General features: G+C 44.4%; 5 protein-coding genes across 7 annotated transcripts; 3 read left to right on the top strand and 2 right to left on the bottom strand.

Annotated features, from left to right (window-relative positions):
• The first annotated feature begins 303 nt into the window (after window positions 1–303).
• BCIN_01g04080 (hypothetical protein) lies at window positions 304–3,602 on the top strand. 2 transcript variants are annotated; one of them, XM_024690435.1, is made up of 6 exons: window positions 304–744; window positions 831–859; window positions 917–1,034; window positions 1,096–1,243; window positions 1,295–2,565; window positions 2,619–3,602. In XM_024690435.1, exons 1-6 carry the CDS (start codon window positions 697–699, stop codon window positions 2,631–2,633), a joined length of 1,629 nt encoding a protein of 542 aa, XP_024546204.1. In that variant the 5' UTR covers window positions 304–696; the 3' UTR covers window positions 2,634–3,602. The 2 variants fall into 2 exon arrangements, with proteins under 2 accessions (XP_024546204.1, XP_024546203.1); XM_024690434.1 differs by having other exon boundaries at window positions 1,295–3,602.
• Window positions 3,603–4,337: 735 nt separating this feature from the next.
• BCIN_01g04070 (hypothetical protein) lies at window positions 4,338–7,284 on the bottom strand. Its single transcript, XM_024690433.1, has 4 exons — window positions 6,842–7,284; window positions 6,669–6,791; window positions 6,523–6,615; window positions 4,338–6,466 (listed from the first exon to the last, which is right to left on the bottom strand). The coding sequence occupies exons 1-4, from the start codon at window positions 7,001–7,003 to the stop codon at window positions 4,676–4,678; spliced, it is 2,169 nt and encodes a 722-aa protein (XP_024546202.1). The 5' UTR covers window positions 7,004–7,284; the 3' UTR covers window positions 4,338–4,675.
• A 289-nt stretch (window positions 7,285–7,573) lies between these two features.
• Window positions 7,574–10,349, bottom strand: BCIN_01g04060 (hypothetical protein). Of its 2 annotated transcripts, none has more exons than XM_024690431.1 (4): window positions 10,072–10,349; window positions 9,138–9,732; window positions 8,757–9,075; window positions 7,574–8,702 (listed from the first exon to the last, which is right to left on the bottom strand). In XM_024690431.1, the coding sequence occupies exons 2-4, from the start codon at window positions 9,533–9,535 to the stop codon at window positions 8,283–8,285; spliced, it is 1,137 nt and encodes a 378-aa protein (XP_024546200.1). In that variant the 5' UTR covers window positions 9,536–9,732; window positions 10,072–10,349; the 3' UTR covers window positions 7,574–8,282. The 2 variants fall into 2 exon arrangements, with proteins under 2 accessions (XP_024546200.1, XP_024546201.1); XM_024690432.1 differs by having other exon boundaries at window positions 10,076–10,349.
• A 1,958-nt stretch (window positions 10,350–12,307) lies between these two features.
• On the top strand, window positions 12,308–13,330 carry Bccox23. The gene is made up of 4 exons (XM_001548923.2): window positions 12,308–12,470; window positions 12,542–12,649; window positions 12,849–12,876; window positions 12,932–13,330. Exons 1-4 carry the CDS (start codon window positions 12,409–12,411, stop codon window positions 12,980–12,982), a joined length of 249 nt encoding a protein of 82 aa, XP_001548973.1. The 5' UTR covers window positions 12,308–12,408; the 3' UTR covers window positions 12,983–13,330.
• Window positions 13,331–13,386: 56 nt separating this feature from the next.
• BCIN_01g04040 (hypothetical protein) lies at window positions 13,387–17,309 on the top strand. The gene is made up of 9 exons (XM_001548922.2): window positions 13,387–13,831; window positions 13,931–14,221; window positions 14,275–14,355; window positions 14,415–14,510; window positions 14,567–14,913; window positions 14,961–15,336; window positions 15,392–16,247; window positions 16,302–16,423; window positions 16,472–17,309. Exons 1-9 carry the CDS (start codon window positions 13,700–13,702, stop codon window positions 17,192–17,194), a joined length of 3,024 nt encoding a protein of 1,007 aa, XP_001548972.2. The 5' UTR covers window positions 13,387–13,699; the 3' UTR covers window positions 17,195–17,309.
• The last annotated feature ends 26 nt before the right edge of the window (window positions 17,310–17,335 follow it).

The raw sequence follows: 17,335 nt of genomic DNA, 5'->3' as shown, positions 1-17,335 counted from the left end.
GTTATTCGATGACGGTGAACTGCTGCCAATCTCTCATAGAGGCTCAATAGAGGATACCAAGTATAGCAAGCAAGTCATAGCAAGAGGACCTGGGAAGAGGTAAAACGATGCCAGAAGTATCGTGATGTGTGTACCGATACCTACCTCTATGCTACTCCCTTCAATAGGCGATATGGCAAGATAGAGATAACTTTGGAAGAGTATTAGATAATAACAACCACTTTTGAACATTTGGTTGATCTGCTGCTGCATAAAGAAGAAGCACATTTCTGCATCAAAAATCCCCAAAGTATATTTCAAAAAGGAGGTCTCAAGTCGGTCCATTTTGGAAAGGTAACATACGACGTACCGCTTCCGAAAAGCCCGCTGCCCGGACCAGAAAAAAACATGCCCCTGTTGAAGCACCTCCTTGTCATTTATTTTGTCTCTAAATCATGATTCTTTGCCATACCTTATCTATCGTGCACCAATATCAACTCATTACGCAGTAGCCAATGACCAAAGTTCTTAACAAGGCTACTTTTCGACCCAAGGCTCATCAATCTTCAGCCATCTTCAGGACCTTTCTTTATCAATAAACCAGACGAAGTTCGATCGATTCGCCAAACGACGCGCCGACGTGACTGGTAGAGTTTGGATGTCCCGGCTCAGGGCCTCTTGTATACACAGCAGACGGAGTGGCGAAAGGTGACTGGTATGCAGGCAGCAAGGCTTAAGGCTGAATCGCAGGGCCGGAAAGCTAAGGTAGGCATTGATGGGGTGTCAAGTCGGCGCAAGGGAAATGGGTTTCTGGGAAATGAATATGAGGGGCTAATACATTCGAGTCACAGCTTGCCAATTCATATCATGAGTTATTGGAGTATGTATTTACTGGAGCAAGCCAAAGGGAACAATGCTAACAATGGACCTTGTGCAGAGAGTTCTCGTCGAAAGAACTCCGCTCAGTAGGCAATTACACATTAGGGAGGTTAATTGGAAAGGGCTCTTTTGGGAAGGTTTATTTGGCTTCGCACAAACTCTTACATGGCTCTAAAGTACGTTCAAGGATGGAATTAGTATTCGCAGAATATGTGCTAATTCACTGGTTTCCTGTAGGTTGTACTCAAGTCGGCCAACAAGGATGATTCGAATCTGGCTCGAGAAATACATCACCACCGGCAATTTTTACATCCTCACATCGCTCGCCTTTACGAAGTAATTGTCACCGAAAACCTGGTATGGCTTGTGCTAGAGTATTGCCCTGGTAAGTTCTATACATAGACGGACGGAAGTTGGGCTAATAATTATGGTGCAGGCGACGAGTTATACAACTATCTTCTTAAGCATGGTCCCTTACCGGTGGAAAAGGTCCAAAAGATCTTTACTCAATTGGTTGGCGCTGTTTCATTCGTTCACAATTCGTCCTGCGTTCACCGAGATTTAAAACTGGAAAACATCCTCTTAGATAAACACGAGAATGTTAAACTTGTAGATTTTGGGTTTACTCGCGAGTATGAAGGAAAGGCGAGTTATTTGCAGACTTTCTGCGGTACAATATGTTACAGTGCTCCAGAAATGCTGAAGGGGGAAAAGTATGCCGGGGAAAAGGTTGATGTTTGGAGTCTAGGTGTTATCCTGTACGCTTTACTATGCGGCGAGCTACCATTCGACGATGATGACGATAACATCACAAGGACTAGGATCTTGACCACGGAACCAAAATGGCCGGATCACCTTACAACTGACGCAAGAACTTTATTGGGTATTCTATTATCAAAGAGACCTTTAATACGTCCTGCTTTATCCGATATTCTGACGCATCCATTTCTTGCCGAACATGCACCACAACAGCAAGCTATTCTAAAATTACAGAGAGCGGCACCTTTCACCACTGCGTTAGAAAAGGAGACCTTGGAGCGGATGCGAAGTGCTGGTGTAGATATCGACCAGGTCATTGAAAATGTACTAGCTCAGCGATGTGATGCTTTGGCCGGTTGGTGGGCCCTTCTACTCGAAAAGGAAGAAAGGAAGCAGGTTCGAAAAGAACGGAAACGCAAGGAACGAGAGGCAGAGAACCGATCCTCACGAAGACTAAGTGCTGCGAGTAGCCGTTTGGAAAAAATGACGCCAATTTTGACTGGAGTCGATGAAGAAGGGCAGCCTTTGAAGATTAGCGATCCTCCTAGGAGCAGAGGAAGGAAGGAGAGGCGAAGCGCTCATTACCCGGACCTTATACTGACAGATTTACCTGGATTGCCCGAACACGGACAATTCTCCTCGCCTGAAGTTCACACCCCTCCTCCGCCACTTGAAAAGGATTCCACTCGCTCCGCAAGCTCATCCCGACATCGACGGCCTATCCCTCCTCCTAAAGAAGGCACTTTGCGGAGTGCCCGGTCACGAGGAAGCACACTGCAGCTAGTTACTTCTAATCATGATTTCTTACACCCCAGTACTAATGGCATTGCCAAACCTCCCCAACAGCGTCGGAAGCATCAGCATGCTATCATAAACCAACTAGCCCATTGGAAACATTGGATTCTAGACTCTGCTAGACGTGCCAGGTCACCTGGGAAAAAAACAAAAGCTAGTCGCTCAACACCAGATCTCCGCGAAAAGGCTGCTGACGGCTCGAGTAGTCCGAAGGACCCTAGTCCGCGACCAGTTACTTCAAAGTCTCCTACGATGACACGTGCTCCGATGCCACAACTAGGCGGCCCTCCTATTTCACGAATTCAAGGAACTTCAAGTACCAAGCGACACTCGTTATCTCCATCACCGGTAACCCCTCGCTCAACTTTTCAACGTCGACCAAGTAGTGGCTTGAGGGGACGGAAATCCACATCGTCTTCTGTTTCTTCCGTTCGCAGCATAATGCATCAACATACTCATTCGAAAGCTTCATCAACCTCATCCAATGGATCTGGCTCAAAGATATCATTGCCTACTCGCAGCCCTCACCACTCCGTCAAAGTCCTACCTGCAACCCCTACCCTTGGGTCATTCCCTTCTAACATCCGCGTCGTTCGACAAACTCCGCTTTCAAGTTTTAATGAAGGAGTCTCATGGGGTGGTAGCAATAGTGCGTTTGGTGCACCCCTTGTATTCGCAAAACGAAAAAAGAATTTATTCAAAGGACCCTCGCTCAATACTACCTCGCCTATCTCATCCGGTAGTGGAAACGGCCATGGTCACACAAGAACAGGTTCACATAGTAGAAGCACCAGTATAGCAGGCAGAAGAAGTGGCGAAATCATTCAAGAAGAAGACGAGGAAGAAATTGAAGAAGTCGATGTATTTACCCCCGTCACTGGACCGGGTGAAACAGAAGAAATGGTTTTCACCCCAAGTGATATGTTGAGAAGGGATGATACGATTGAGGAGTCGGACAGAGAGAAAACACCTACTAATGGAGCTGTATAGAGGATACTCGAAGTGAGAATGTTTTTGATTAAATGAAGGGGTTCATGAGGTCTTTGGGGGAGTGGATGGGTTGGTGCGGTGTGTTGCGATGTAGTGCGCATGTACATAGCGTACATATTCTCTTGTACAATTTGTTTTTCAACTTAATCTCCCTTGCGAATCGCACATCGTACATCAGTAATCGTCGATGGCGAGGAACAAAGCGGGTATGGATGGACGGATGAAATGGAATGGAAGGATTGGGTGGATATACTATATAGAAGCGTTTTGTTTTATCTGCTTTATCTGCTTTATCTGTTTTAACCATCCACTTACTTTCGATTTTACCGTATTTAGTATTTATTTTTTTTCTCTTCTCTTCACACCCTCACATATTTTATTAGCAGTACATTATTGTTTGGTTCTTCTTGTTTTTACTTTACATTTTACCTTTACACATTCATCTGTCTACACATACATATATACATACATACGTACATCATAGCATTTTTATTTCATTTTCTTGTGCCTCTTTTGTTTCCTTTAGCATGTTTTCGGTTGCAAGTTTTTTTTCTTGATTCTTTTTCCTCAGCAATTCGGGTATATGGAAGTTTTTGATACCATTGTTTGTGTGTATAGTGGGATGGATAGGGAAGAGAAGGGAAGAGCAGAGAAGAGAAGAGAAGAGGGTAAAATTGTACCGGAGTTGAGGAACGACCGGGGAGATGAGATGGGATGGGATGAGAAAGGAAATAGGTGGAAATGAAAATGCAAAGAATTTCTAGGTGGTGAAGAGAAGGGCAGGGGATGGGAGGGAGAAACAAGATCTTTTATTTTTCTCGTATATATATGGATGGGTGCATGGATGGATGGATGGATAGATGTGTGTACCTGTATATACATTGTGTATAAAAAGTAATAAATGATTGTGAAATATATACCATGTATTAAGTACATGCTTGATCGTGGATTATAAATATTCTTGTAATGATTTACTTTTAAACGTGTAATCTATGTATATGTAGGTATGCATAGGCAACCAAAATCGCCATTGGTAGACAGCTCATATCAGCGAATAAATACCCCTTGACCTAACTTGATGTTCAGATCAAGTAACGCCACGCCCTTAAGACTAATATGCTCGTATATTCCATTCCTGGTATTTGACCCAAACTCCCTTCCCATTCAATCCCCGCCCGGTCCAGTCCAGGCAGGCGCCAATGTTGAGATCCCAGAAAGAAGAGTTTTACCCAACGCCTCGTTATTATGTCTGTTCTATTTACAATTATGTTGACTACTGTCTCTGCGAGCGACCAGTTCTACCATAAGTAGGTGCGATGCGTGGTGGCGAAGAGCCTCTAGATGTTCTGATTCTATCAATTCCAAGAGGTTGCATGGTGCGATGATGATTGCCTCCCGATGGGCCTAGGGGATGATGATATTGAGTCCTGCGACGATTCCCAGAGGGCAGTTCCTCTCGGACATTCCTATTGATCTCATCTTCCCAATAATTTATGTCATCGGGGTTTCGAGCGTTCCTAACAGTATTCTGATGTTCTGCGAAAAGCATGCTTATTCTTGAATTATACTGTTGATGACCAGCATTATTTCTCGGTTGTCGACGTGGGGGTGGGCGAATCGAGCTGTCTGAATCATCATCGTCGTCGTCATCCCCGGTAACTTCGTTTGCAACGCCGAGATTTCCGCCCAAATTACTCTCTACACTAACATCTCGACTGGATCGTGATACACCAGGGGACACACTCATTTCAGTATCACCATCCCGATCCATGCTAGGTGGTAGATCTCCATCAGTGTCATAGTCGTAATGCTCGTTTTCGCTTCCGTGATTGTTAGACGCGCCGTCGCTAGTTCCAGCATAATCGATTGGTGTGGCATCCCCATCCACGCTTGAAGAGAAACCATCAAAATTTGGGTCCATTTCCTCATAATCATAATTCAGTATTCCCCGAAGCCCGCCCCGAGGCCGATCTTCTTCTTCTTCGGCATCTGAATTTGGATTACCTATTGTATCCGAATCGCTTTCATCCGAGGCTCTTTCATCGTCAGTTGTGGTATAATCACCATAATCACCCTGCGCCAATCTGTTTGTATCGTCATCCTCTCCTTCATCCAAGGGACTCCAGCCACCCGAGGCCCTCAGCCTGCGCGACTCATAATTGACCGCCTCGTCACCAAACTCCGAACCATTTGCACTGCTACCATTGTCGTCATCTGAAATCAAGATAGATCTAGAGGGTGTACTACCATTCTCCTCCGCTGCGGTTGAGACAGCTCTGGAAGGTGTTTCCGAGGAGCCGGGCCAGCCAGGTCGCGGCCGTCGGCGACTTGTAATTGCACCACCTTCATCATCGGAATCATCTTCGTCGTCATCATCATCTTCATCGTCTGATATTATGACCACTCTCTGTCTCGCCCTACGTGGTGGAGGAGCAGCAGACTCGCTATCTTCATCGTCATCTGCAATGAAATCTTCCAGTGAGCCAGCATCTTCGTCATCGCTATTGTCCTGATTGCTGGTATCGGAATTTGTAGGATCTTCTGAGTCGTCGTTTAAATCATCCACACGGTGACCACGCCGATGAGCGTGGAAATGATGAAGAACGTGACTTGGGCCAAAAGCAAAAGGATTATGGCGAAAGTGGGCAGCGTTTGAAGCATCGCTCATCTCCCTTGACAATTCGGCCTCAAGCTCAAGTTGAAGCCTGATATCCTCATGCTCTGCATTTTCTCCATAACCAATGTCAAAATCCGAAAGATCGCCGTCGTCATCCATATCGCTGAAGCCATGAATATCGTCAAACTCAGCACCACAATGATTGCACAATGGGCCGCCTTCATGCTCATGCCCACAGGAGGGACATCGCATAATCCCATCCACTTCATCGAGCCACAATTCCCCATGCCGTAGTGGGAATGTGCCTTTGAACAATCCTTCGGGGCTATTCTTATCTTTCTCTACCATCTCAGTTTCCTCGGCATTCTTGACCTTGTGCTGTTCTACCGTCTCGTCGTCTGGCATTAGCTGACCTCTTTGGATGAATATTTCGACCATATTTTTTATCTAGTGCTGATTAATACGCATTAATCTTGTTTATGTCTTTTTTAGGAATTTCTTACAAGGAAGGCTGGAGCTGGTATTTGTTTTACTGGTGCGCGACATTCTGGGCAAGTCTTTTTTCTCTTATTTGGGATGAACCACTGGCACAGACACTATCATCACGTCAACCTCTATCCATTCAACCAAATTCTCGGACTACACTCACAGAATAACAGTATGTATGGCCACACTGTAAAATCCATGGTTCGTAAAGTAGTTGGTCGCAGATGGAGCAAGTTAAGCATTTTCTCATAGAAACCAGGTCGTCTCTGAAATTATCCGCAGAAAGCTAGGAAGAATGTCAGCGTATGCTACAGGGAAATTTGTTTTCCAACAAACCTGTGCATTATGTTGAACCCGCTCTTCGTCCTCGATTTTTATAAGAGCCCCGACCTTCGTAACGGTTGGTGTAGCCTCCCGACTCCTGGATGTGTTTTCGCGCATGCGAGATCCATGACTTGGCGTGGTTCTAGACATAACAGAGGGGGATGAAGAATTCATGGTAATTTTCGGTACCGACGGTATCGTAGGAGGGCTAGGATCGCTCGCCGTTGTGTATGGGCAACCACGGCAGCAGTGTAATAAGTTTGGTATATCTGTCAGATTCTTCGAAAGAAGCGCCTTGCCTTTCAGAGCACTTAAAAGTGCCTTCTAGATGAGGCTGTAGGTGAGAATGGAAAAGTCAATGCCGTGTTGTGAAATGGATGTTCGCACAAAATGGATTGCGTCCCGCAAAGATAACCTTAGCTCAAGCCTTATTTACTGTAATGGGGTAATCGATCACGTGCACTAGTGTCGAGAGGCGTCGGGTCCATATTTCGAAGGTGGCTCTGGGGATCATCTGTGGCGCAGTACAGTACATTCCAAATCGCGTGCATGATAGGTAAATCTCGTGTCAAAGTGAATTGCAGATAGCCGTACTTTCCTGTATTGAGCGAACTTCGAAACTTGATGTTTCATGCTAGTACCACATGTCATCCAAACCTACCCACATTAGTTGCCGTATAGGAATCATTCATCAATTGACTTCACGGTTCTATTCACCTAACAATAGACTCAAAATTCTAAATATAAAAACCGGATGTATTTGAAGCCATTGATAGGGCTTCTTATAGATAGTGTTCTTAAATTTGTAGGAGTTTACAACCGCCTATAAGTTATATCTACTTGAACAATGGCTAAATTATTCTCTTTGCCCGGGATCTACTGCAGTACGGAAATCTCGACTCGATCTAATCCGTGTTTTCCAAGCGACCGTATAGGACAATCAAAATATAAATCCCCTCATTCATCTCACTACATCCAAGAGAAGCCCCCACAGACTTCATCTCAACATTGCATTAGCTTTTTCAACTGTGAAGTGGTACTACGTGGCACACATCCGACCAACCAACCATCGGGTCATCCAATACCTATCTATCTCTCGAAATCCCCCACCATAGATTTACAACCCCGCCCAAGGATTTCCGGTACATGCAATGCATATTCATCAAGTAAACAATACCAACAATCAAATCAAGAAGCAAACCATCAAAAGTTAACAAGTGCCATTGCATTGTACTAGCAAGAAAGGGACGGAACCTAAGATTCGAAGCCCAAGACTATGGAGCAAGCTCCAGATTAAAAGAGCCTATCTGATCTGCATTCAGCACGCTATTTTCAACTTCAATCAAAGATCCAGACGAAATATCTGCCTTCAAACGATCGGCGCTAAAGAGGGAATAAAAACAAAAGAAATTCGTGTCAAGTCATAAAAAGTCTAGCTGGCCGTGTCCATCATTCATTCAGCTCTGGCTTTCTTGTTGGGATTCGCAGCTTCAGCGCAGATCTCTCCCAGCTCTCCTGCCTTGACAAGTGATTCCTCGACGATTTCCCCGTTGAGATGAGTAAGTTGGCTGATTTCGAAATCAAGGAAGTTTTTGATGGCTTTGGCGTTGGTAGCACCGGCTTTCATGGAATCGCGAAGTTCCTTGAGCATGATTCTGATGCGAGCTTCGGCATTCTCCAATTGATATTCGACCGTTTGTCCATACAAATCGGAAAGATTAGAGATGGGTCGGACAGTAGTGAGGACGGTGTCGTCACGGACACGTGGGGATCGTGGACGGAAGGAGGTTACCATGGTGACTCTCTCTTGTCCACCAAATGCTTGCAGTGCTTGGTGATCAATGTAGCGACCTTGCAAAACCACAGCGCATCCCTAGGCAATGTTAGTAGATATACATCAATGGGTGTAAGCGATCAGCAGCTTTACCTTTGATGGGCCGCGGACTTTCTTGATATCACCAAAGCCAGTTCTCAAAGCAGTCTCGCCACCCACCATTCCTGTTGTGTCGCTCATCATGAGAACACAAACGAATGGATAACTGTCTCTGTGCCAGCCAACAATGGGCTTCTCATCATCCTCGCTTATTAAAGCACTGCTATCATGGTTACGTCTATTTCCTGGGACAGACAAGTTGACATGGCCAATTTCATAGTCCATAACAGGAACAAGATCTACACCCGCAATCTTAGAGATTATTGCGAGAGTTTCAGGGTGTTTCCAGGCCTCGTAGATGAATTTGCCGTGACTGCGTAAAGAGGCATGTTAGTCGAGTAATCAATGATAGCAAGGGGTAATATTGGAACTTACTCGGGAGCGTAGCCACGGAGTTGTTTGGGTGCGATATCTGAGGTATAGCTATACTTCTCTTGGACTTCCTTGGCGAAAATCTCTTCCCTCATGACATTGACAGCTTCCTCGCTAAAAAGGCGAAAGGGCTCAGAGACAGCGACGGGGGAAACACCAGAGGTGGCAGAGTACCCAATCTCTTCCATTGTGTGGATATAGCTAGGCTCTTCATATTGAAGATGATTCTCAGGCTTGAAAAGCTTTCCAACAGCTGGTGCACTTTGTTCGGAGGCTAGATACTTGGCGAAGGATCTTTTGAGGCTGTCTTGAGTTGCTCTGGAAGAAGTGTAGTTTGCCACCTTAGGGAACAAGTTTGGCTCAGGAGTTCCTGGTTGATAGCTTACGTCGATAGTGGCCATCTTTGCTGTAGTGGGCTGTTTTTGTGTTGGAAATGAGAATTATAGATGAGTTTTAATGTTGAATATAGTTGTTGAACTTTTTGTTTAAGCACTGATGTACTGGTGTCGTGTGGTATTATGATGTGGATCCTTTTGACTTTAGAGATGCGGTCGGTGGCAGAGAAGACGATTGAAGGCGCGTGATTTTATGTTCAATACTAAATAAACTGTCAGACAAGGTATGCTGGGGCAGCACATGAAATTGATGCTTTTAAAAGGAATATATGGTGTTCAACTTGATGGCAATCTCAAAATAGATTAAGGGGAAGCGACAACGATGAATTTGTCAGAGTTTCATGCATTGCCAGCTCGAATACCACGTTTGAAGCTCGAGGCTCAACACTTCCACGGTATTCGAGGTTGAATGAACCCCATCGCTTGCCCGACTGGGTTTGAGACAACAGTCTTAAGAGATGAGAAGTGAGAGCCGACGCAAGAAAGCGCACCCATGCATCGTAGACAGCGCATTGAAACGAGAGTAAGGAATGTGGACATACTAACAGATTAAATTATCCGAGGTGCAGTTATTCAGTGAATTGCTGAATGGGTTGATAATTGTATGATAGTCCAAAGGAAGAATGTTTTAATGGTATATGAAGAAGGTTACTGCAAAGGTCGATTCGAGAAGGACGACTCTTTTATATCTATAGCAACTTTCAAAGCCTTAAAATTGAAGCCCAATCTACGTCTTGTGTGGTAATCCATCGATGCCACGATTGTCAACCAACCACCATCTCACACTACTATCAATCCTTCGTTAATTTTGTACGTCCTCGATGCTTCGATCCTGGCCGCCCTTACTGTGCTCCTCCACACCTTCTTTGGAAGAGAGTTTTTCCTCCTTAGATGACCTTGGGGGTGAATGTGGAGATAGTTTCACGATATCTTGGGTGAAATCGTCACTCCAGCATACTCCTTATCGTTGATTAATATTCGTACTGGTCGATCGACGTGCCTAGGTCTAGCCCAAACAGCAGAATTGATATCTTCTACTAAGGCGACTCAACAATAGCGTTGCACCATGCGAACATCAATGCAGGGTACTGTAACTCAGATACATTTGCATGGAAACTGTTTCTGCAAATGGATAGTGGGAACCACACGAATAAAACACGGGCACAAGATAACGGGGTAATCAAATCCTGCCCTGACCCCAATATCCAATCGGTGAGTTCCCTCAGTGTTATAACCAGCCACAGGAACAAGGGAATTGTATGCCAGTTCCATGCTTGAGCGTCACCAATTGTATGATTTAGCAGTTGATAATGTACAGTTGGAGTACAAATTACCAAAGTCAAAAGACGGCAACCAATTATGGAGACAAATAGAATCAAAAGTGGAGGGATACTGATAGATGTGGAGGGCTAATGCATCACGAGTTGATCAGACCAGCTGGAAATGATGACCCAAAATGGAACACAAAACACTTCTTAGCACTATCGGCTATATTTGGCATGCTTCGCTTGATGCATTGAGCCGTTAACGGACATAGGAAAATCTGTCAATAATGTTGGTTCTGGAACATCCGGCAAAAGACAAGAGACAATAATGCAAACAGAGAAAATGAGACGCATTGAAGGTCGTAATGGATTGTCGCAATGGAGAGTTGCAATGGAAGAATTCGCGACGGGAAACATAATATCTACCTGTATCGTTTGTCCATTTGAAAAGTCATTTTCCATGGTAACGAATGCTAGACACGAACATAATGAGCTCCTCAATCGAAACAAGGTCCATATATATTCTACTACTAAAGTAGTGAGAAATCTTATTTCAGCTAACAAGCTACTGTTGGCAATTGCCCAAGACCGTTTGACTCTCCAGGAGAGATGATAATGTCTTGTGATCGACAATTTCGCTCAACAAGAAAATGGCACGGTCCTGATAACAATATTGGCAACAAGAGGATAGTTTGTGTGGAGGAAGTGGTTCCTTGAGGGGGATTCCCGGTAAATTCGGCCGTTGATCGTGAGTTGACATGTCTAGTAGGCTGAGTCTATTAATGGAGTGGTCAAAATGACGCATTGGGTTGACAATTGAAAAAGTCCGTATCCGTATCCATTCTCAGTGATGTGGGTGGCAATGAGTTGATAGCGATCTTTTCTTTCGGTCATTGCATTGTGGGCTTCGTTATCGAAAAATGCTACAGCATAGGCATATTATGTTGGTGTCTGTATAAATTTGGAGTGAAAATGGAGCAAGGGTGAAAAGATACTTGGATAATAAACGATGGGGAGGAACTGGTGGAGGGGAGATGTCTAAGTTCAAGTGAGTCCAAACAAGTTCAAACATTTGACATTTGAGTAAGAAACTCAAATGAGACTCAAGAAAGACGCAGGAAAGACCAACTGAGCAATGTCATTTTGGTCTACCTCGCTAATAAGTGCCGATGTGTGAGCTTGGCTCGGTTGATGACGCATCCCTGTTGATAGATATAGATAAGGATGGAAAGTGGCTTGAGATGGTGAGAGGTGAGAGGTGAGTGGTGAGTGGTGAGGAGGGGTGAGGGTGAGGGGTGAGTGATGAGTGGGAAACATGGAGGAAGCACGAGACACAATATTATTTAGCATGTGACTTTTCGGCTGATCGGGATTGGTATCGGCAATGGCAACAGTGTCAATGACGGTCTCGGGAGTCGGGAGTCGGGAGTCGGACATCGGGCTTAGGACGAATTCCCGAAGGGGCAGGTGATGAAACTTCAGGAAGCTTTGACTTTCTCGAGTAAGAGTCTATGAGATGAAACCAAACGGATTACGGCCAGTGTCTTTACCAACGAAGTGATTCACATTCTACCAATACCAACATCTCTATATCATATTTATCACTGGGCCACTATGGCGTCGGACAAACCTGCAGATAATCCATGGGATAAAGAGACGAGTCAAAAATTTGAAAGGTATTGATAAGCCGTCTCATCCCCCTCAAATTGTGGCGAAGGGGTTCAAGATGCTGATTTTTGCTGCAAAGTAAACGCCCTGGAGAATACTTTGACCCTTGTCAAGAAGCAGCTTCAAGAAGTCTGAAATGTTTGGCTCGAAACGGAGGTGATAGAGACATGTGTACGGACTATTTTCAGTAAGCTTGTCCCCAGAATCTAGGATGAAGAAGATAGAAAGTACCGGATGGTAGATCAGCCTTATGTGGACCCTTGATACCCAGTGCCCAATGAACAACAAACAGCAAGGAATGGCAGCACACTATACACGGGCTCTTGGAGGTTCATTACAGCTTTTGGACGTCTCATACATCAGGAGTGTGGACTAATGATTGACAGAGCATATCGAGATTGCAAGAAGCAATGGGTATGCATCGATCCTTCTATTGTGGCCAGCTAACCGCATACTGATATGGTTCTAGATCGAGCAACGAAAGGAAGCCAAAAGGAAAGCGGGGTGGTTTTCCTCGTGAGGAAACGGAATGTGTATGATAGAAATGTGATGTGTCAACTTTGCGGGGAGGGAAGGCATTAGAGACAAAAGTCATTGGCAAGGGGGCCTTATCCTACAACCCAAAAGTATCATTCTGGTCAGCAAAATAAAAACTGTTTGCTCAATTCGTTGGTGCTCATAATGGACTCTGCATTGATTGAAAGAGATTTATTAAAGCATACGAGCCAATGTATGCGGAATACTTATGTACGACGACTGCTACCCATCGCTGTCAGGGTTTCAAGACTTGCGCCAGTAATAATTACCTAGTAGCTACCTAGACATGTAATGCAACAGCATATGAATCTTCACTCAATACCACAAAACATATAATGAAACGCCATACTAGATACATATCTTCCTATTCTTGTTCGTACATTGTTTGGACTTTCACTCATGTTCTCATCGTGGGTCGATATAATCTATGAGACAATGGATGGCATAGGAGAGAGAGCTAACAAATTTGGTGTTCTTCCCTTTCCTCGCTAGTCAAATTCAATGATGCAACTTTAAAAAAATTATATTCACCAATATTGATTGACTTGCTGAAGACTCTGATTGTTTCCAGTCCGGCATCTCGATGACAAGCCACAACAGCTGCATATATCTAATCAAACAACTTTAGAGATACTTAACTAGCTACTTATCTATCACATCCGGCATATCCCTTTCTCGGTCTATACCTGGTAACATTCGAATGATGGCTGATAAGTTACTCAATGATCGTCAAGATGTCCCTATTTGGAATGCTGTCGAAGCCGGCAATTTCAAGCAAGCGCTGAAGTTAGTCGACAAGAGGTTGGCCAAAAAGCGGACTCCTCATTTAGAGGTATGTGATGTGTAAATGGTGAAAAATCACTACTAAATATCTCTCTCACGTGACCGAGAAATTCTTCCATCCCACAAATATAGCTAAGCAAGTTTCTAGGCATTCAAGATTTATATTAGATCACGTTCATCTACTCAATCGGAGAGGGATGTCGTACTTCCTCATCTCGAAGATTTGGTCGCTAAGAAAGTTGTCATTACGGATCAGGAGGATATAGATCTCTACGATGATGCTTTGGTCAATGCCGTTCCAGAAGCTGGATCGATCTGGGCCAGGACGATTGGTGAGTTGCGATGGCAAAGCGTCAAAGCATATCCCAAGCAAGAAGATTCTGGGTTGAAATCGTTCAAGGCCTGTTTGTCGGAACGCGATTGGGAACATGCTCAGCAGGTATTTCAAGCTCCCACTGATGCCACTGTGGAATACTAACAAATGCTTGGTAGATTGCAAGCAGTCTTGAAAAGACATTCCCAGGTAAACACCAATATGTTTTCTGGAACATCTCCTCTTTGTTCCTTAGATCTGTGAGTGACTGTATTGGACGAGGAGCGTCGTCTAAAGCGTTTTGCTTACTTGTTACCAGATTTCGAGCGATCTTCCTATTGAAAAGAGAACTTTATGGGGCCGATTGGCTTATGGACAGATTAGTAAGCTTGCTACAGCTACAATACAAGCAGATGTATGTATTCTTGTCTCGGCCAGAATCAGTGATATTAACCAATCCGGTGATTTCAGAAATCAAAGCCTCTTCCGACCCGTGCGATACATACACCGCAGGAGCTGTTACTTTTACAACGAATTACTGCTGCACATGGCAAATTGGAAGACCAGTTGAATTATCTAAATGAGCCTTCTCTTGGACCCGAGTCAATAGTTGCCAAAGGCGATTGGGAATTATGGAGAAATAAATTAGAGCTTATGCAAACATCTGAGCACTGGCAACAGCTTTTTGACACAACTGGTGGTCTTCTTAAACGTTCCCGCACAAAGGATGAACGCGGTCAGATCGTCGAGGCTAGAATGGCCGATTGGGCCGTGTGGCAAGCGTACCTACACTCTGCTCTTTCTTTGCAAACCCCCTCGTAAGTACTGTGAAATCAAGATATAGGACAAGAACTTACAAAACCAGTGCTATTGATAGTGTCTCGACAGAAATTGCAGCGCATCTGGACCCCACTTCTGGAATTGACAAAACATGGAGAAGAAATGCATCTCTAGCATGGCTTGAGTTTACCTTCAAGAGTTCTTCTACTCCATTTGCTACTGAGTCATCGGGATCAGATGTAGAAAATTACCCTCGGGTGACTGCAATCGTCAAATATTTGCAAGAATTTGGAGATGCTACCACAGCCTTTAGCGATCTCAGACCTTATGTAGAACTATCACAGAAAGAGGAGCGAAACAAGCTACTCGATATTCTCAGGAATGGAATTCAATTTGGCAAAAAGGCAAAGAAAGACGATTTGGATTCTCAATTCACGGCCTTATCGGTTACTAAGAACGAAGTATGCTACCCACTGAAATTTCAATCTGCTTATGATATTCTAACCTCTGATATAGTTCGAGAACGCAAACGATATGACGAGATGTGTTAATTTACACAAATTGACTCACCTCATCGTGAGTAGTATCTCCGAACACGAACGTCGTTCAAGCCCTCTACATAAAACCAGTGAACGATCATTTACTTGCACATACTGCTCCAATCCTTGCGGGGTATACTGTGAAGTCTGCCTCGAGCAACTCTCTAAAGATTCTATTGCCGCTTACACATCTGCAATGAATGACAACGGGAAGATTTCTAAGTCCCTTCTCCCTACAGACAGACATCCTGCCGATGATTTCTGCACATTGGCAGCAATGTGCTTGATTAAACTCGCTCTTTCAGACTCCAGTGATACTGATGGATCTCTAAAAGGCAAACAAATCGCGTATGCCTTGCAAGCAGCTGCGTGTCTCGAATATGGCTGGTCACAGTCTAAATCCAACTCCGATTTCTCACTCATTCTAGTCAGAATATACTCTTCTCTCGGCTGCGGCCAACAAGCTATGAAAGCATACCTCCACCTGAGTTTGAAGCAGATACAGCTTGATACTCTAGGGTACAGTGTACTGGATAGGATCTCATCTATGCACCCACATCCATTCCCTTCTGCCCCAGATGGGTCTTCTGAAAATCTCAAGCCTGTAGATCACCTTAAAAAGCAGAGAAAGATGTACGGAAATTGCCGTCACCAAGTGTCAAATAACACCTGGAAAGCATTTGAGCATGGAAGCTACAACACAATATTCCAATTCCAAGAGTTTTCTGAAATTATCACCAACACATTATCGGCAGTATCTTCTGCCGTTGAGACCACAAAGATTTCGCGACTCTTGAAGCAAAATGCGCCTTCGGATGTTTTTAGCATTCTTCGTAAGTCTGCCCTACCAATTTGATATAGTCGAGATACGTCTAACATACGACTAGCTAAAAACCCAGAGATGTTGGAAATTTTCTCTGATTCCAGCGACTATACTTCATTCCCTGATTATGAGTCTACTTTGGGAACAGGACTTGAAAAGTCTACCCGGTTTGCACCTGGTCCATCTGTGAGTTTGCAATCATAATACCGTCTGCACCCTGCTAATTCCATCCAGAGCAACCGAAGCCGTGGTGACTTGCTTGTCGAGAAATTAATCTCCACAATAAACTCTGATGTCACATCCACTCCCATCAATCTTGCCTCCTTCAGAGAGAAGATTCTTCAGATATCCACCGAACTCCAAAAACAAGAAAAGTTGATCAGAACCAACTCAGATGAATCCTTCTTAACACGCCCTGAAGCCTCAGCACTTGAAGCATACAGCAATCTCGCTTCCATCATAACCAAAGCCTGCGACCCTACCGCATCATCAGCTGCAGATTTTCAAGCCTCGCTCGAAACCTCCAACAAATGTCTATGCGCAAAACTAGAACAGCATCTCTCTTTTATCAGAGAAGGGCAGAATGTAACCCCTGCTCTATGGAATACTCTTCATACACTCTACACCGCTTATGACCTTGCATCTGTTATCATTAGTGCTACGAAATTCCTTGCGCATAAAGATGTTAAGGCTCATAAGTCTCAGATAGACCAGAGCAAGCTTTTGGCGGAAAGCGCAAAATCGGTAATGGAGGCAGTGGTTCAGAAGTCGAAGGAGATTAAGAGTGGAATGGATGAAAGTGGGTGGATTGATCGGGTGTTGGAAAGTATGGAGGTGGGAGATTCAGGGGAGCAGTTGAGAAGTTTGGCGGGAGAGAATTTCATGGAAGAGTGGGCTGGATGTATGGTAGAGGGGTGGAGGGACTCGGTTACTGGACTGGGTTTGTTGAAAGTATAGGGGAAAGTATCAAAAACGGGCGAGGATGCAGATAGATGTTAGGGGCTCCAATATACAGTAGAACATCACTTCGGTGAGATATAGAAAGGCATCACAATAACTCATCTTCCCACAACCCTCTCTCTTCTCAAATAATATTCA

Source organism: Botrytis cinerea, chromosome 1 (genome assembly GCF_000143535.2).
Source record: "Botrytis cinerea B05.10 chromosome 1, complete sequence".
Taxonomy (NCBI): domain Eukaryota; kingdom Fungi; phylum Ascomycota; class Leotiomycetes; order Helotiales; family Sclerotiniaceae; genus Botrytis; species Botrytis cinerea.
This window is presented reverse-complemented; position numbering and strand designations above follow the sequence as displayed.

What these genes read in the sequence shown, in the direction of transcription:
- BCIN_01g04040 (XM_001548922.2), top strand. Translation starts at nt 13,700, where the DNA reads ATGATGGCTGATAAGTTACTCAATGATCGTCAAGATGTCCCTATTTGG. An exon ending in CCTCTTTGTTCCTTAGATCT is followed by an intron (nt 14,356 to 14,414) that starts GTGAGTGACTGT and finishes ACTTGTTACCAG; the next exon opens with ATTTCGAGCGATCTTCCTAT. An exon ending in TATCGGTTACTAAGAACGAA is followed by an intron (nt 15,337 to 15,391) that starts GTATGCTACCCA and finishes CCTCTGATATAG; the next exon opens with TTCGAGAACGCAAACGATAT.
- BCIN_01g04060 (XM_024690431.1), bottom strand. Translation starts at nt 9,535, where the DNA reads ATGGCCACTATCGACGTAAGCTATCAACCAGGAACTCCTGAGCCAAAC. An exon ending in CTCCGTGGCTACGCTCCCGA is followed by an intron (nt 9,076 to 9,137) that starts GTAAGTTCCAAT and finishes CTCTTTACGCAG; the next exon opens with TCACGGCAAATTCATCTACG. An exon ending in AAGTCCGCGGCCCATCAAAG is followed by an intron (nt 8,703 to 8,756) that starts GTAAAGCTGCTG and finishes AACATTGCCTAG; the next exon opens with GGATGCGCTGTGGTTTTGCA.
- BCIN_01g04070 (XM_024690433.1), bottom strand. Translation starts at nt 7,003, where the DNA reads ATGAATTCTTCATCCCCCTCTGTTATGTCTAGAACCACGCCAAGTCAT. An exon ending in GGGTTCAACATAATGCACAG is followed by an intron (nt 6,792 to 6,841) that starts GTTTGTTGGAAA and finishes CATTCTTCCTAG; the next exon opens with CTTTCTGCGGATAATTTCAG. An exon ending in GCCATACATACTGTTATTCT is followed by an intron (nt 6,616 to 6,668) that starts GTGAGTGTAGTC and finishes ACGTGATGATAG; the next exon opens with TGTCTGTGCCAGTGGTTCAT.
- BCIN_01g04080 (XM_024690434.1), top strand. Translation starts at nt 697, where the DNA reads ATGCAGGCAGCAAGGCTTAAGGCTGAATCGCAGGGCCGGAAAGCTAAG. An exon ending in TCATATCATGAGTTATTGGA is followed by an intron (nt 860 to 916) that starts GTATGTATTTAC and finishes GACCTTGTGCAG; the next exon opens with AGAGTTCTCGTCGAAAGAAC. An exon ending in AACTCTTACATGGCTCTAAA is followed by an intron (nt 1,035 to 1,095) that starts GTACGTTCAAGG and finishes GGTTTCCTGTAG; the next exon opens with GTTGTACTCAAGTCGGCCAA.
- Bccox23 (XM_001548923.2), top strand. Translation starts at nt 12,409, where the DNA reads ATGGCGTCGGACAAACCTGCAGATAATCCATGGGATAAAGAGACGAGT. An exon ending in ACGAGTCAAAAATTTGAAAG is followed by an intron (nt 12,471 to 12,541) that starts GTATTGATAAGC and finishes TTTGCTGCAAAG; the next exon opens with TAAACGCCCTGGAGAATACT. An exon ending in GAGATTGCAAGAAGCAATGG is followed by an intron (nt 12,877 to 12,931) that starts GTATGCATCGAT and finishes ATATGGTTCTAG; the next exon opens with ATCGAGCAACGAAAGGAAGC.